General features: G+C 41.2%; 1 protein-coding gene across 6 annotated transcripts in view; it reads left to right on the top strand.

Annotated features, from left to right (window-relative positions):
* espn (espin) overlaps nucleotides 1-17,446 on the top strand; it is a 53,543-nt gene that overhangs the window by 13,608 nt on the left and 22,489 nt on the right. For 4 of the 6 annotated variants that reach the window (XM_061783544.1, XM_061783563.1, XM_061783571.1 and 1 more), the window contains exons 4-9: nucleotides 2,910-3,092; nucleotides 3,732-3,863; nucleotides 7,271-7,532; nucleotides 8,722-8,996; nucleotides 13,135-13,296; nucleotides 16,779-17,010. In XM_061783544.1, the coding sequence (XP_061639528.1) occupies nucleotides 2,910-3,092; nucleotides 3,732-3,863; nucleotides 7,271-7,532; nucleotides 8,722-8,996; nucleotides 13,135-13,296; nucleotides 16,779-17,010 (1,246 nt within the window). The remainder of the gene's footprint in view (nucleotides 1-2,909; nucleotides 3,093-3,731; nucleotides 3,864-7,270; nucleotides 7,533-8,721; nucleotides 8,997-13,134; nucleotides 13,297-16,778; nucleotides 17,011-17,446) is intronic. The other 2 variants (XM_061783554.1, XM_061783591.1) reach the window with 1 other exon arrangement.

Raw genomic sequence — 17,446 nt, forward strand, 5'->3', positions numbered from 1 at the left:
ATATTTTGCTTGAGGATGCTCAAAAGCTTCTCAACAGGGTTAAAGTCAGGGAAGGAGAGGCCCACACCTTGAGTTTCTCTCCTTTTATGCATATTACAGCCAATGACGCAGAGGTATCCCTTGCAGTATGAGATGGTACATTGTCATGCATGAAGATAATTTTGTTACAGATAGCATGATTAGTATGGAAAGTATGGAATTTGATTTCATAAATTTCCAGGTCTGGAAAAGTATGGAGAATGGAAACTATGGTATGGAAAAGTGTTTCCAAAAATGTTACAACATCTCTATTTTCTAAAACAACAAATTATGAATATCTAAAATATATATATACTGACCAGCCGACTGGTTAGAGCATCTGCCTCACAGTTCTGAGGACCGGGGTTCAATCCCCAGCCCCGCCTGTGTGGAGTTTGCATGTTCTCCCCGTGCCTGCGTGGGTTTTCTCCAGGCACTCCCGTTTCCTCCCACATCCCAAAAACATGCATGCTAGGTTCATTGACGACTCTAAATTGCCTGTAGGTGTGAATGTGAGTTTGTTTATTTGTGCCCTGCGATTGGCTGGCAACCAGTTCAGGGTGTACCCCGCCTCCTGCCCGATGACAGCTGGAATAGGCTCCAGCACACCCGCGACCCTAGTGAGGAGTAGCGGCTCAGAAAATGGATGGATGGATATATATATATATAGATCGATCCGTGCGTGTGTTTTTTTCTTTCTTTTCTTCTGTAGGCGTTTCGAAGCACATCTACAATGTTTGCCTGAGATCACACAGTATTATAGTATGGTCTTGGTGTATAATCGATTCTGATTGGCTGAGAAAATTCCTCCCAACGTTTCAAGAGACAATGTTGATGTTTTGAATGATACCTTGCGACAATTTCATGCCACCGTCCAGTCAACGATGACCAACAGACAGTACAGCATTGCCAGCCAGAGAGCTTCATATATCCCTTTTCTGTACTGTTTATCCTCACTAAGGTCACAGGCGTGATGGCGCCTATCCCAGCCATCTTCGGGCGAGAGGCGGGGCGCACCCTGAACTGGTCACCAGGCAATCGCAGGGAACATACAGACAAACAACCATTCACACTCACACCAATGGGCAATTTAGAGTCTTCAATTAACCTAGCATGCATGTTTTGAGATATGGGAGGAAACCGGAGTACCTGGCGAAAACCTACGCAGGGAGGGGAGAACCTGCAAACTCCACACAGGCAAGGCTGGATTTGAACCCGGGTCCTCAGAACTGTGAGGCAGACGTGCTAACCAGTCGCCCACCTTACCGCCACGTCACACATAATATACCAAATTTATGTGTAATAATACAAACTGATTTTATCATCATACCTATGGTTGTTATTTAACACTGTCAAACTAGAAAATATTTTTGCTGGAATACTAAATAGCCTTTACATTCCTTTAGAAAGTTATGAGTTTGGAATGATTCTTCAGAGTCAAGTCTTCAGGTGTTGCAAAGGAAAATAAATTGTTGAAGTAAATCTTTCTACAACCCCAATTCCAATGAAGTTGGGACGTTGTGTTAAACATTAATAAAAACAGAATACAATAATTTGCAAATCTTGTTCAACCTATATTTAATTGAATACACTACAAAGACAAGATATTTAATGTTCAAACTGATGAACTTTATTAAAATAATCATTTACTTAGAATTTTATGGCTGCAACACGTTCCAAAAAAGCTGGGACAGGTGGCAAAAAAGATGCTCATTTGTAGTGTATTCAATTAAATATAGGTTGAACATGATTTGCGAAATCATTGTATTCTGTTTTTATTTATGTTGAACACAACATCCCAACTTCATTTCAATTGGGGTTGTATTTTGACTACAATTATGAATTGGTAGTTTCATTAATTATTTTCATTGACAAGTAACCATGGTATAAGCGGGTTAATGCCCTTTGAGGTGTACAATTATCAGGGATTAATGGTTTAGTGGAGGCAACCATCCTCCGCTACACGTCGGTTTATTATTTGGCGAGATAATGGCATATGAAGAATCAGAATGATCCACATCTATTTACTCAAATGTCACAGATTATTTGAATGTTTTACTGAGAAGTCTGGATATTAGGGTCTGGAAAAAGTATGGAATTTTAAAATCTCAATTGTGTAGGAACCCTGGATGTCGCAGCCTCGTTGGGACATAGTGACCATCCACAACTCCATCCGTCTGGACCATCCACGGTTACACGGCACTCAACAGTGAACAATCTCATGCTGCTAGAAATCCCTCTGCTTCATTCGTTGCTATGGCATAAAGGAGACAAACTCATAGTGTGGCCGACATCCTCCCCTGACCTCAACCCTTTTGAGAACCTTTGAGGCATCCTCAAGCAAAAGCTTTATGAGAATGGGAGCCATTTGACATCCAAACAGCAGCTCTGGGAGGCCATTCTGACAAAGAAATTAAAGCAGACACTGACAAGCTTAATGGATGTCAGAATTGTGAAGCTGCTATCAAATAAGGGTTCTTATGTTAAATTGTAACGATTTTTGTTTGAGCTAGCTTAAAATTTCATTAAATATGGCTCAAATGTGTTGAAACTCTTGTATGTAATAATTTGGAACAGTGCATTTTATTTGTTTATTATTGGGAGGGTTTTTTTTTTTTTTATCATTGGGAGGTTTGTTCAAAAACATTCCAGTTATGTTCTCACAGTGGATAACTTGAAAATTATGCTGATTGTCATTTGCGTTGACTAGTTAGGAACATTTGAGAAAAATATCGTTTGCATAATCATTTGGAGCGCAATGTATTGCTAAATCCACATCTCAATTTCACTCATAGTTCTATGAGAAAATCTAGTCAGGAGCTTCATGTCTCTTTCTTAAGCAACTTAAAATTGTTGACATTTTGAAAACATGACTACAAGTGTTTCTACAGATGAGTTTCACAGAGATTAGCCTGATGGACAAGGACGGCGACGGAGCCACAGCTATGCACTTTGCAGCCAGTCGCGGTCATGCAAAGGTTCTCAGCTGGTTACTGCTGCACGGTGGTGAGATAGTCACCGACAACTGGGGAGGGACGCCTCTTCATGACGCTGCAGAGACCGGTGAACTTGAGGTGAGCAGTTCTGTGTTACTTTTCCTCATGCAATAAAATGGTGTGGAAATAAAGACTTACGTCCTTCCTTCACAATTACTGTATGATTTAAAAAGAGCTAAAAACAAGGCCAGATTTCTGGTGATCACTCCATTTCACTTTGCTTTTTCACGCATTACCTCCTTCTTTGACTAATACTTGGGAACTTCCTACTTGGTATCCCCATGTCTGGTCAGTTAGCTGTATTATCACTTGCATGATGTATTTAACTTTTTTTTATTTTGTATTTATTTATTTTGTATTTATTTTATATTTATTTTTTAAACAGTGAAACCTCTGAGGTTGAGCACGGTCAGTTCTTGAATGTTGTAATCCAATTTGATTGTATTTAGAAACAATTTCAATGGAAAATCATGGACATTTTAATTAATAAATTCCAGTGTCAAACTGTTGCCGTTTGACAATCTTTATTAACTTTAGAGGCAACAAATGTTTCAGTAAATATTTTTTAGCATACAATGTAAAAGAAATACTGTCTTGCTGTAATAAAACTGCTCACACTGATGATGTGTAATTGGAATGTCACACTTCAGTGGATTGATGAAGGATTGCTGAGGGCAGGTTAACCTCATATGTTGGACGCTTTTTATCCCTCCTCAGTGCTGTCAGATTCTGGTAGTCAATGGGGTGGATCTGGGCATCAGGGACCAGGATGGTTTCACAGGAGCTGACCTGGCTGAATACAACGGACACTTCCAGTGTGCCAAGTATTTGCGGACTGTCGAAAACATGGTGAGGACTAACCTTTTTGTGACTTTGGGATCAAAGAATGGAAAATATCCTGTGTGATTTAACCTGCTGCTTTGAATGATATGTTATATAAACAGTTAATCATTTGTATATATTTGATGATGTTTTATATAGTTTACATATCGTATTATTATCACAGAAAAGTTAAAGCTATGTGGATTTCACCCCCCACCCCAGGATAATACATCCTATATGCAAGGAGGAATGCTATCTATTTTAAGTACTATCTGATTCAAGATGGCCTAAGGACAAAGTTCAGGATAGATAACCAATATTCATACTGTATTACTGTAGATAGGGGCTCTATGTTAAAGCTAAAAGTCTACTTATTTGATGTGCACATACGGTATTATCTGAAGCCTATGGCCTAAGCCGACAGTGGGTACGGAAAGTATTCAGACCCCGTTAAATTTTTCACTCTTTGTTACATTGCAGCCATTTGTTAAAATCATTTAAGTTCATTTTTTTCCTCATTAATGTTCACACAGCACCCCATAATGACAGGAAAAAAACAGAGTTGTTGAAAGTTTTACAGATTTATTAAAAAAGAAAAACTGAAATATCACACAGCCAAGTATTCTTTGCTGTGACACTCCTATATTTAACTCGGGTGCTGTCCATTTCTTCTAATCATCCTTGCGATGGTTCTACACCTTCATTGGAGTCCAGCTATGTTTGATTATACTGATGGGACTTGATTAGGAAAGCCACACCCCTGTCTGTATAAGACCTTGCAGCTCACAGTGCATGTCAGAGCAAAGGACAATCATGAGGTCAAAGGAACTGCCTGAAAAAACTCAGAGACAGAATTGTGGCAAGGCACAGTAATGGCCAAGGTTACAAAAACATTTCTGCTGCACTTAAGGTTCCTCAGAGCACAGTGGCCTCCATAACCTTAAAATGGACAACATTTGGGACAACCAGAACCCTTCCTAGAGCTGGCCGTCTGGCCAAACTGACCAATCGGGGGAGAAGAGCCTTGGTGAGAGAGGTAAAGAAGAACCCAAAGATCACTGTGGTTGAGCTCCAGAGATGCAGTCGGGAGATGGGAGAAAGTTCTAGAAAGTCAACCATCACTGCAGCCCTCCACCAGTCGGGGCTTTATGGCAGAGTGGCCAGACAGAAGCTTCTCCTCAGCACAAGACTCATGAAAGCCCGCATGGAGTTAGCTAAAAAACACCTGTAGGACTCCAAGATGGTAAGAAATAAGATTCTCTGGTCTGATGAGACCAAGATGGAACTTTTTGGCCTTAATTCTAAGAGGTATGTGGGGAGAAAACCAGGCACTGCTCATCACATGTCCAATACAGTCCCAACAGTGAAGCATGGTGGTGGCAGAATCATGCTGTGGCTGTGTTTTTCAGCTGCAGGGACAGCGAGACGAGTTGCAACCGAAGAAAAGATGAATGCAGCAAAGTACAGGGATATCCTGGACGTAAGCCTTCTCCAGAGTGCTCAGGACTGGGCCAAATGTTCACCTTCCAACAAGACAATGACCCTAAGCACACAGCTAAAATAACGAAGAAGTGGCTTCAGACTGTGACTGTTCCTGAATGGCCTAGCCAGAGTTGTGACTTAAACCCAATTGAGCATCTCTGGAGAGACCTGAAAATGGCTGTCCACCAACGTTCAACATCAAACCTGACAAACTGGAGAGGATCCCCAAATCCAGGTGTGAAAAACTTGTTGCATCATTCCCAAAAAGACTCATGGCTGTATGAGGTCAAAAGGGTGCTTCTACTAAATACTGAGCAAAGGGTCTGAATACTTATGGCTGTGTGATATTTCAGTTTTTCTTTTTTAATAAATCTGCAAAGATTTCAACAATAATTTTTTTTATGTCAATATAGGGTGCTCTGTGTACATTAATGAGGAACATTAATGTGTGGAGTTTGCATGTTCTCCCCGTGCCTGCGTGGGTTTTCTCCGGGCACTCCGGTTTCCTCCCACATCCCAAAAACATGCATTAATTGGAGACCCTAAATTGCCCGTAGGCATGATTGTGAGTGCGAATGGTTGTTTGTTTCTATGTGCCCTGCGATTTGGCTGGCAACCAGTCCAGGGTGGACCCTGCCTCCTGCGCGATGACAGCTGGGATAGGCTCCAGCACGCCCGCGACCCTAGTGAGGAGAAGCGGCTCAGAAAATGGATGGATGGATGGATTTTAGCAAATGGCTGCAATATAACAAAGAGTGAAAAATTCAAGGAGGTCTGAATACTTTCCATACCCACTGTACATCCTCACTTCTAGTACTAAGCTGTGCAACTTTAGGACTGTTAAAAATAGGATCTAACTGCATATTAATACATTTATATATGCTACACACGTATATATACAAATGCTATGCACATACATACAAATACAGCTACATACAAAAATGTTGAAAACTTTCTTTTAACCTTAGCATGATACAGTGAGGATTTAATGATCCAAATGCCATATTCAGTAGCCTTTAGGTCCTGACATGTCATACGCCACAGTAAATTGGATTTATTCTTGAAACAACACCAGGCTTAGCATTCCCACCATCAAGCCTGTATTCATAAAGTGTTTGTGCATTGTCAACACTAATTGGGCCAATGGGAGCTCTGCTCGTATAGGTTGCAACAAGGGAATATTCATTTATGTCATTTCTATAGTCTCATTTGTGCTATGAAAAGCACAGAAATTCCATTTTATTCAATTTTGCATTAAATTAGGTTTTGTCGTATTTGCTTTAGGCCTGCAGTTGCCACAACCAATATGTTACAAATCACCACAAATAGTTCAAGTCTGATAGAATATGTCCACCAGTGTCAAAATGTAGCATTACAAAACACGCATCAGCACAGTGCAAATATCAACACTTGAGCACTGAAACCCCCAAGTGACCAGTAGAATAATCACTCTTCTGCAATCAGGTCTAGGAAACATGTTCACCCTCTTGTAGTCGCTCCCATTGGGGACCTTCAGCCAAGACCGTGTGTGATGTGGGAAAAACTGAGGGCCCCAGAGCCTCTCTGATCAGCTGTGAGCTGTTTTATTAGTGTGGAGTAATTAAATTCACATTGTGGTTGTGGAATATTTTTTAAAATGAAAGAAATCATTTGAATACCATTGTATAATTCAAAGCATGAGGTCCAGAAGTATTTGGACATTTAATGATTTTCTTGTTTTTGAAATAAAACAATCAAGATTTGATTAGAGGGGAGACTTTCAGCTTTAAATGAAAATGATTCACTAAAATATGGCATTTACCATTTAGGAATCAGGCATTTTATGCATATGTACAACTGAATCAGTCAATCATAAAAACCTCTGGACATGAGGTCTATGTGTTGAATTGTCATTTGTCTACAGTCAAGACAGAAAAATATTTTTTGCCTACATGATTTGCATCCTTAAACAGAGTGTGGAGCATCGAGTTTTGTCTCGGGACCCCTCACTGGACCTCGAGTACAAGGAAGCTGAAAACAAGCAACAAGATTCGGGCCTTTCGTCGCCAAACACCACCATGCCTCCTGCCAGCCAAGCGGCCCACTTCGACATTAGTTCACCGGCCAGCTCTTTGTCTAACTACGATTCGGCCAACTCCAGCCAGTCCAGCACCGGGGAGAAAAGGAGCAGCTTAACATTGTCTCGTGGCCCGCTGAACACAGTCCCGCACACAGGTCGACTATTATACTAATACAAATTATAATCTTCTTACATTCCATCTCCAACTACTTTCAAAGGTTGCCTAAGGTGAATCGAACTTGATTCAAAGTTAAACTCTATTCAGTAATGGTAGAATAATATGACATACAGTCAGTAGTAGGAAGTAACTAATTACATGTAACTAGATTATGTAATTTAATTACAAAATGTATGTAATTGTAATCCATTATATTCTTGGGAGAAAATGTGTCATTAAATTAGAGCCGATTAGGGAAATTCCAATGAATACAATATTAGTTTGAAAAATTGCTACAAAATCACAGAATTTTTTTTTTTCATATCACTTCCTCCTTCTAAAGCCGATGTTTGTGATTGGGTCTTTCTGGTCATGTGCCATTCTGCTGTTTTCTCAAACATGACATTTATTTCCAAATATGACCTTGAGGCGCCACCTTGTGGTGTAATCTATTAGTTTGTCGGAGAGTTTTATAAAATTCGATTCATAGTTACACTTTTGAACACATAAAAGAACATTGACTTTTAAACAGTTTCATCTTTATAATTTTGGACTTTTATTGTGGGACATTTACATATCTGGGTTGTCATGTGGACATTTGTCATTAGGTCAACATGGTATGGCATGATATGGTGGTTGTCCACATGCTGTACACATATAATGCAACAAACATTTGTTTATAACGTATTTACATTTCATCATGCATAAACTGATAACAAAACATGAAGAAATGTTTTGTTATCAGTTTATTATTTGTGTAAAGAACAAGTACGTGGTTGATTCCAAAATGATCTATTGTTTTAGTCCACTTTTTTAAAGGAATCATCCAATGGTCCTATTGATGTATTCATTCAAAATTAGGAAAAGTAATCAAAATGTAATTAATTATATTACTTCAAGAAAGTAATTGGAATAGTTAGACTGCTATTACATTTTCAACAGGGTAACTTCCCAACACTGCATACAATATTAATACTCGGAAAATCTGATCTTAATTGCAGACTGTTGTTTATGTGCCTGTATTTAATTTAAGTACTTTGCCTTAGTTGATCCAAATTGAAAGGCACGATCCTGGTGCTGCTCTCTAGTGGCCAAACAGTAGACTGAGGTTTCATGAGAGGTGAAATTAGGAGTGTCTTTCTCTGATTTCCATGAATGGAGTTGTCTTACTCTTATCTTTGTTTTAGGTGCATCAGAGACAGTCATCTCTGACATGCAAGCATACATGGACATGCTAAACCCAGACATCGACCCAGACAGGCCCAAGAAGAGTCATGACTCTGTTTCGATACTACCGCCACCACCCACTTATCCACCCCCTCCTCCCCCAAAGTCTCCACCACTCCCCCCGCCGCCCCCGGACTATCCAGCACCGAAACCCCCTCAGGAGGCCTCTTCTGCAGAGTTTCTGAAAGTGAAAAGCAACCTGCGCCACGTGGAGGGCAACAGCAGGAAGAAGGAGGTAAAGACAGTATTGCAAATTTAAAATTAAATTAAATTTTAAAAAAAACACTACAGTATATGGACAAAATTAGGGTTACTTAAAGGAAGTGAACTGAAGCGTGATGAAAATCCCTCTGGGGAGACTTTCTACAACATCTCGGAGTGTTTCTATATATCGCATATAAATAGTAGATTGTTACTTTATCTGAAAGATGATTTGTTAAATTATATTTTTTTATGGTTACAGTCTCTGTTCTAGTTCATTCCAAAAGCATTTGGGGTTGTGGTCTGGACTCTCATATTCTTCCACACCAAACTCAGACAACCATGGCTTTGTGGATGTCTTGATATGATGGAGAATAAGGATTGAGGGCTAAGGGCTCAAACTTAACTTGATGAATTAGTTAATTACTTTTCCATGTATGTAAAGCTGTTTTACAAGAAGCACTGTTAATTATTGCTATTTGTCAAAGACAAGATCGTATACTGAACAAAAATATAAATGCATCACTTGTTTTGTCTCCAATTTTTCATGAGCTGAACTCAAAAATCTAAGATCTATGTGCACAAAAGCCGCATTTCTCTCAAATATTATTCACGAATATATCTGAATCTGTGTAAGTGAGCACTTCTCCTTTGCCGAGATCATCCATGCACTTCATAGGTGTCGCGTTTCAGGATGCTGATTAGACATCATGATTATTGCACAGGAATGCCTTAGGCTGCCCACAATAATAGGCAACTATAAAATGTGCAGTTATACTGTATTGGAGGGGGGTCAGAAAAACAGTCAGTATCCGGTGCCCCATCTGCCCCATGCACTGCAACACATTTATTGCACAGGTGGAGCTTAGGCTGCCCACAATAAAAGACCACTCTAACATATGCATTTTACTATATTAGGAGGGTCCAGTGGGGTCAGAAAAACTGTCAGTATTTGGTGTGAACACCATTTGCCCACAGTGCAACGTCTCCTTTGCATAGAGTTGCTCAGTTGGGCCATTTATCCACGACCATCAACTAATGTTGCAGCATGATAATGCACAACCCCATCTTGCAAGGATCTGTAAAGAATTCCTGGAAGCTGAGAAGATGCCAGTTCTTGGAGTCAGCTTTAGATATTTGACATCATGAAAAAAATGGGAGAAGGAAAAAAAAGAGTCTAATTTCTACTTTTGTTCAGTGTAGTTAAGGGATTAATCGGAGTACATCTGAAGTAGCCAAGCAAGGACCAATGCTGTCATGTATTAGTAATATTTTTTTTGGACCTGGTGAATAACAAAAAAGAAGTAGACTGTCCTGACTGATTGGGATACATTTGTCACTAGTTGCCATTTCCCCTTGTGCCTCATCAGTTGGGATATTGGACTTGCGTAAGAGTGGCCACAAAGATGTTATTGTGTTGGCATGGCTCACGAGGCTAATGAAGACGCTCATTACTGAGGCAAGTCTCGGAGTTGACACATTGTGCTTACTGTGATTGGTATGAACTCAATTACTGTAATTAATCTGGCCAGAGATCACGCAAATGTGTGCTTAAAGAGCCAACACAGGTAAAATCAGGATCAACGCTACTGAGTTTTGATAAGAATTTCCTTGGTCAAGTGATTTTTCACTCAGGGAGTATTATTATTAAACAAAGACAACATAGTATCAGTGAGAATCTCTTTTGCCTAAAGAGGTATTTAGTTATAAAGACTGACGAATCATATGGTTGCTTCACCCATATGAATGATGTGGGTCCTTTTTTTTTGTTTGTTTGTTTGTTTTTGTTTTTTTAGCAGAAAACCAATCATTCAAGACATAAAGAGCAAGGCTATGTACTGTAAAGTATTCTATGACCATTAAGTTGTTTTGAGCTGATGTCAGTTAGAGATAGTGAAAGTATGCTTTGGCTTAAGACTGTCTCCTGGATGAGGTGTGTGTGTGTGTGCGTGTGTGTGTGTGTGTGTGCGTGCATGCATGCTTGTGTGTGTACAATCAGTCATGTGGGAGGGAGGATTTTAAAAATTAACCTAGCCTTATCCTTGGGACTGTGCGCGCACATACATACATGCATACGCACACAATGTTAGCCTGCACAATAAACAGTTACAAAAAAATATTTACTCTGGGTGCTATAGAAACAGGGAATGCTAAGCTCATCCGGGTGATCAGGTGAACTATCAGATGGAAAGAGCTGCAGTCACGTGTTTTGTGTGAAGAAGGCAACCAAATGATGGTTTTGCCTGTCACAATTTCCCTTCTTTGGATCTATAGTACAGCTGATGGACTTTGAGATTCAGTATGTGATGAGTAACTGTTCTCTTATTTGCACTGTACTGAGGTCTACATTATTATCAGTCTCACAGTGAGGGAAGCACCTGGGTCTTTCTGCTTTAAATAACCTGGCAAGTGGGCCAGTGGTTGCGGAGCAAAGGCCACTGGTGACATCATCGCTTACCACAAGGCTGGCCCATTAGGTTATTGATGAGCCCTTTGCGTAAAGTGAGAGGGGCAGGTAGAGTGACAGGTGTAGCGCTGAGCGGAGAGAAGCGGTGACGCTGTGGATCTGGTGACAGCTACTCTCTGTGCTCTGCTGGGCTTTGTGGCAGAGGCTCTGTTGAGACGACGGGAAAACTCCCGGAGACACTCAACATCGAGGTAAGGTGTTAAGGACCGAGAGGGCTGTGTAGTCCTCTTGACAGTTGATATTGCATGGTAACTTGTAAGTTTTATTATCTTTGCTGGTCTTTTTAAGTTGTCGGATTCAGATTTATTTTTTCTTTTTTTCAATAGACCCTGAATGTGTTGCACTGCTGGTCAGTATGTTTAAAAGGTGCTTATTGTTTCAACTGGTTGTTGAGAGGAATAGTTGTTGGTTCTTTTAGAGTAAAACTACTCTACCCTTTACCATTCTTTGGAGTAACAACACAAGTCAATGTACGTTACAAAACAGTGACCAGGTAAAACACGATGCAATCTATTACAATACTGCAGGCATTAACGCAAAGGAAGACCTAGGATGTGTTTATATGTCTTGAGCTGTGAGCGATGTGTCGTGGGGTGTGGTGGTGGGGTTGGGTTGGGTTGGGTTGCGGTGGGGTGGTGCGGTGCGGTTGCTCAAAATGTTTGCTATTGTTGGCCCATCTCCCTGGAGGTTTCTAATCAAACACTACTCACATTACCATCCCACCTCCCCGATGATTGCACAGTTAACAAATGTTGCCAGGCTCATCAGTTCTAAACAAGACACCTTAAAAAAAGAGAGGGCAGGAGTCAGCTCTCCTCTTAGTTTTTTTACTGAACATCCAGTGGATGTCTGGGAGTCTTAGTAACCATGAATAGAAATTCTGTGATCATGAATACATAAGTATTGTATATACATTAATATTGAAAATATTCATCATGAAAATAATATCTGGTATTGGACCAAAATTTTCAAGAACAATATGTATCTAAAGTCACACAAACGTCACGCATGAGGTTATGTGAGACGTCAGTGCAGTCAGGATCAAACCATTCATTCTGCATGTTTGCCCTATTCATCGGCTTATTGCAGAAGTCGGATAGATAAAAACAATCTGAGCTGCATGCTTTTTAGTGGACAGCAACAAAATGCAATTCTGAAAATTGCAATGGACATGCACTGACATGAGAGAACATGTTAGTATGCTACATACTGGTTGCGCTCCATACAATAGTCCATTGCTAATTCATGTTGAATATTTGAGTGAGATTTCAGTATCTGATCTTTACGACTCCAAGAGCTTGATGCCAGGGAAAGTGAAAGTCCTCTGTGGCCCTGTGGTATGCGCCTAATGGTCTCTTATACTGCGTACCCTGTGGTTCTTACCTGAAACACAAATGCCAACAGTGCACTGCAGCTGAATACAAGCCTTGTTCAGTTATTAAATTAAGCTCCTTTGTCCACTTGAGGAGTGCTAATCTGGAACGAAAAGCCATTAAGCACTCCGCGTTGTCCTAAACTTTTCAGCAGAGCAAATATTGGACAAAATACTGTATAATACTACCTTTCCTTTAAGTCTAATTGTAAAGCATGAAACACATTGGCAACAGTTATACAGTATTTAGGCTCAGTGCTTCATTGAACAATTTTAAATTAACTTTAAGAACTATACAAATTGCTGAAATTCTCTTATTTTTTTTCTCTTCAGCAGCTGACGGTGGGAGAAAACCACGACAAACTAAGACGTGTTGATTCCAATAGAAAGTCTAGGAGCTTCAATAAGCAGCCAAGCACTGGGGACTACTACAAGACCCTGGGGAGTGAGACCGCCGAGCTCCGTGGGAGCAAAGTCATGGCACCAAAGGAGGAGGTACCCATCACACAGTTAAGAATAAACATTAAAGAGGATGGAAATGAAAATGCCCAAATCTTACAGATCATCATCCTCAAGTCATATGTGGCTCACCTTTCTCTCCAGGTGACATCTTCTGTTTTGTCTACAAGCTCATTAAGATCCTTGAATCTCCCCAATCAAGGATCTAAAAAGCAATGTTGTGGCATGGCCTCAGCACACTTACAAGTGTCCATTTAGATTGCTCTGATGTCACAGTAAAATAAACCCTAAACTTTTTAAATATTCACTCAAGTTTGGTATATTGGGTAAATGAATAACTCTCAGATAGAAGCATTTCCTGAATAAGATTTAGCTCGATGGCGAATTGTTGGCATTAGGTTATCATAGTGGTATTTGCCTGTGCATCGTGCCACTCAGCTGGTTATATAATCTTGTGTCCTTTTCAGCTTTTTGTTTGCCACGATGCAAACTGCCCTCTCATTTCCATCACCTCTTGAGCCTCCACCTCGTTGTATAAACTGTCCAACTAGCTACAATGGAACATACGTAGACAATCGACCCATCAAGGGCTTAGCTCAGTCATCACAGTTTATGAAAGTACAGTGGCACTGACTCATATTTGTGGGGGAGTTGGCTGGGGCGATGGCATTGGGTCCTTGCGGTCCCCACTGGGTGGCCAGTTGTCGGGGCACCTCAGTGGAGCCGGCGGACCGCCATGGGTACCTCGGTGTGGGACGTGTCCCGTCCGCCGGGCCGCTCTTGGGTGGACGGACCCCTGGGCCCGATCCCGCCCCTCGATTGATTGGGTGGGGTCCTCAGCCTCCGCGGCGCGGCCACAGCAATTACAGGACACTTCTGTCAGTCTTTGCATGTAAAAAGGTGTCAATTCACTTGCATGTATCCGCAGGCACACACCCCTAGGACTCTTTCACTGGGTGTGGGGTCACGCACTTACTGCAACAAATAACTCATGAATATCCAAATTGCTTGTGTACCCCCTCACTTATACTCTCGTCCTGTAGACTTTTAGAATTTACATAATTAATCCCACCACACTTCAGTTGTACAGTCGGGTGCACGACCCTTGTCCTGCATGCTTCTTCTCTGTCCTTGTCCTGTTCTAGCTTGTCTTGTCCTTCCCTCACAAGGTGTAGCACTACAGCCCCATGCAACATTCATATTTAATGTTTCATTGTTGTAGATAATGTAATGATTTACTTCTCTCATCCTGTGTACAATTAGTGCTTTGTCTTTTGTCTTTGTTTCTCTCTGCCCTCGAGAAACTCTGTTCTGTTCGACTGATCAAATCTGATTCTCAATAAACCTCAATTATAATACTAAGAAACCACAGCGGAATCTTTAAAACTCCACTGTGACACAGTAAAACTGTTCCGGCATAAAAGGGCTAAAAATTTTCCATTCTGCTTGGCCTAACAGCCAAACAGGACAAAAAAAAAAAAAGTCAAATTATTTTTTTTTTTTTTTAAATAAATAGCTTAGCGTGAAACACCTAAAACCAATACAGTAAGGAAAATGATATCATTGAGTTGATTTGTTGCCACATACCTCCACAGGCAACAGAACAGAGTCTGTCAAACACAATCATGTTTGTCTCTGGAGATGTATTTCTATAATCTCATGGGAATCCGGAGCAGGGGGTGCTCGGCTGATATGGAGGATAATCCCCATTGAGCCAATTACAGCCTCAGAGGGGCCCCTCCTGGTCTCAGAGGCTCCCTAACAGATGGGTTGGCTAATCAGTGGCACGTGCTGCCAGGACTCATCTGGACACTAACCTCCCCCCAACTCCCTGGGGGGAGCTTGAAGAGTAAAGGGGGCTCCAATGATGAGCATGCGTTCAAAGAACAAAAGGGGCGGGGCTGATTCTTTGTCACGGTCCATTAACTCGCTTCCACTGGAGTTATGGCACGCTTTCAGAGCGTGTCAGACGCGTGTAATGTGAAGGGGTGTGGTGGGCGGTTAAAGCACTATCACTTTCAGCAGCAGATGGCCACTACCCAACTGTTTAGCCTTGGTGTTTCCCCTGGAGAGTGGGCCATATTAGCTCTGTTATTGTGTTTGTATGAGTTGATTAAATACGGCAGAGAGAGGAGACCTCGAACAGGGATGCCTACATCTGTCGCAATCAACAGTCAGTGCAACAATTGGCTGTTCTCTCACCCGAGCAGATATTTAAACTGTCATGCCTATGCACACAGGCAAGGAAGAGTCTTGATGCAAATTGGTGGTAATGGAAGAATGAACAGTTCAAATAGATTTCAAAAACGTTTGTACTGCAAATTGTTCTTTTTTTCTCCAGTTATTATAAAAATATTTTCGGTAAGCAGAGAGCCATTTCACTAAGTATTTTTACTAAGGGTGGATTTAAACCAGTTATTCACAACCAGGGTGCCATTGACACACTAGTGTACAGGAAAGGTCACCAAGGGTTCTGTGGGAAATTCTCCATCTTCTTCGTCCGTTCCGCTTCGCGGGCGTGCTGGAGCCCAACCCAGCTATCTTCAGTACACCCTGAACTGGTCGCCAGCCAATCGCAGGGCACATAGAAACAAACAACCATTCGCACTCACATTCACACCTACGGGCAATTTAGAGTCTTCAATGAACCTAGCATGCATGTTTTTGGGATGTGGGAGGAAACCGGAGTGCCCGGAGAAAACCCACGCAGGCACGGGGAGAACATGCAAACTCCACACAGGCGGGGCCGGGATTTGAACCCCGGTCCTCAGAACTGTGAGGCAGATGTGCTAACCGGTAGTCCACCGTGCCGCCCGGAAATTGTCCAATTTCCCTTAATTTGTCCCAAAATTATTAATTATTAACAATAAATATACATCATTATCCATCTATGCCAGCAACATATATTAACAAGTCATGGCTTCATGCAAGTATATCAATTTTGTGTTCAATTTAACAGACCCAGATTTGACACTAGGGTTAGGATTAGTAGGTTTTCGTGAGTAAATTGAAACAAGATCATTATTATTATCATACCTTTTGAGATATTTTTGGGTGCCTTGGCTCAATAAAGGTTGGGAAACACTGATTTACGTAATTTTTTTTCATCAGTCTATGTAAAAGACATCAACATTGTCAAAATGATCACACGGACCTTTAAAAAAACAACTGAATTCGCTGTGTAATATGCATGCACGACCAGTAGTTCACTTTGTGAAGAAACTTTATGCACGTGCGCCAACTGCTTGTCCTAACGGATGAAATTTCCTTTTGAATCCTTCTGCAACATACAGGTATTTGATATAGGAATGAAGATTTTGGTAAGCAATGCAACTCCACTGGAGACGGTAATGATGATGTAAATATACAGTTTCCTGGCAAAACCTAACAAGCACAAAGGCTACATACAAGAGCTTTGTGTTCTGCCACTACTGTTTTGACTCTGATGTACTTGTGCATGCACAGACTGAAACATGCATTTGATAGCAATAATAATACAGACGCAATTCCATGCCCAGGGCTCTGTGTTATTGGAGGAGCCTGCCGATGGCTCCACCCCAACATCTGAAAACGGCACCATAGAGGAAACGGTCCCGGCACCACCTCCACCACCGCCACCTCCTCCTCCCCCAAGCAACCTGACACCAACACCCCCTCCACCCCCTCCATTGCCGCCAGACACACCAACAACCCAGAATGACTCCATGAACATCTCCAACAAACAACGACGTGCATCTTCCTCATCTGGAAGTGAGTTTCCCTTGACTCCAAATGTCCTACAGCAATTGCAAAGTTAGCCAAATTTGGACTCAAATGTTTTTGTGCCCGTTTCTTTTCATCCATTTATTTCTATAGTCTTTATTTATAGTTTGTGTGTGTCAAGTTCTCTTTCTTGTGTCACATTTCTCCAAAAAACTGAATAAATAAGGTAACCCTAAATCTCTCAAGGTAGAGCTATATTGAGCCTAACAATACAATCCTGAATAATTGATCTCAAGTTCATGATGCTAGGCTACCATTACCCTGTGAACTGGTTTAGTGTTCAGCCATTTCCTTAAGTGGCCCACTGTGTTAGATGCTGCTGACTGACCCGTGTACTCCAACAGTTGCCAATAAGTCTTCCAAGAACACAGCTCTGCAGGATTTAGGTTGAATACCGTGTGTAAGCAAATGATCACTTGTACCA

This window comes from Phyllopteryx taeniolatus, chromosome 1 (genome assembly GCF_024500385.1).
Source record: "Phyllopteryx taeniolatus isolate TA_2022b chromosome 1, UOR_Ptae_1.2, whole genome shotgun sequence".
NCBI lineage: Eukaryota > Metazoa > Chordata > Actinopteri > Syngnathiformes > Syngnathidae > Phyllopteryx > Phyllopteryx taeniolatus.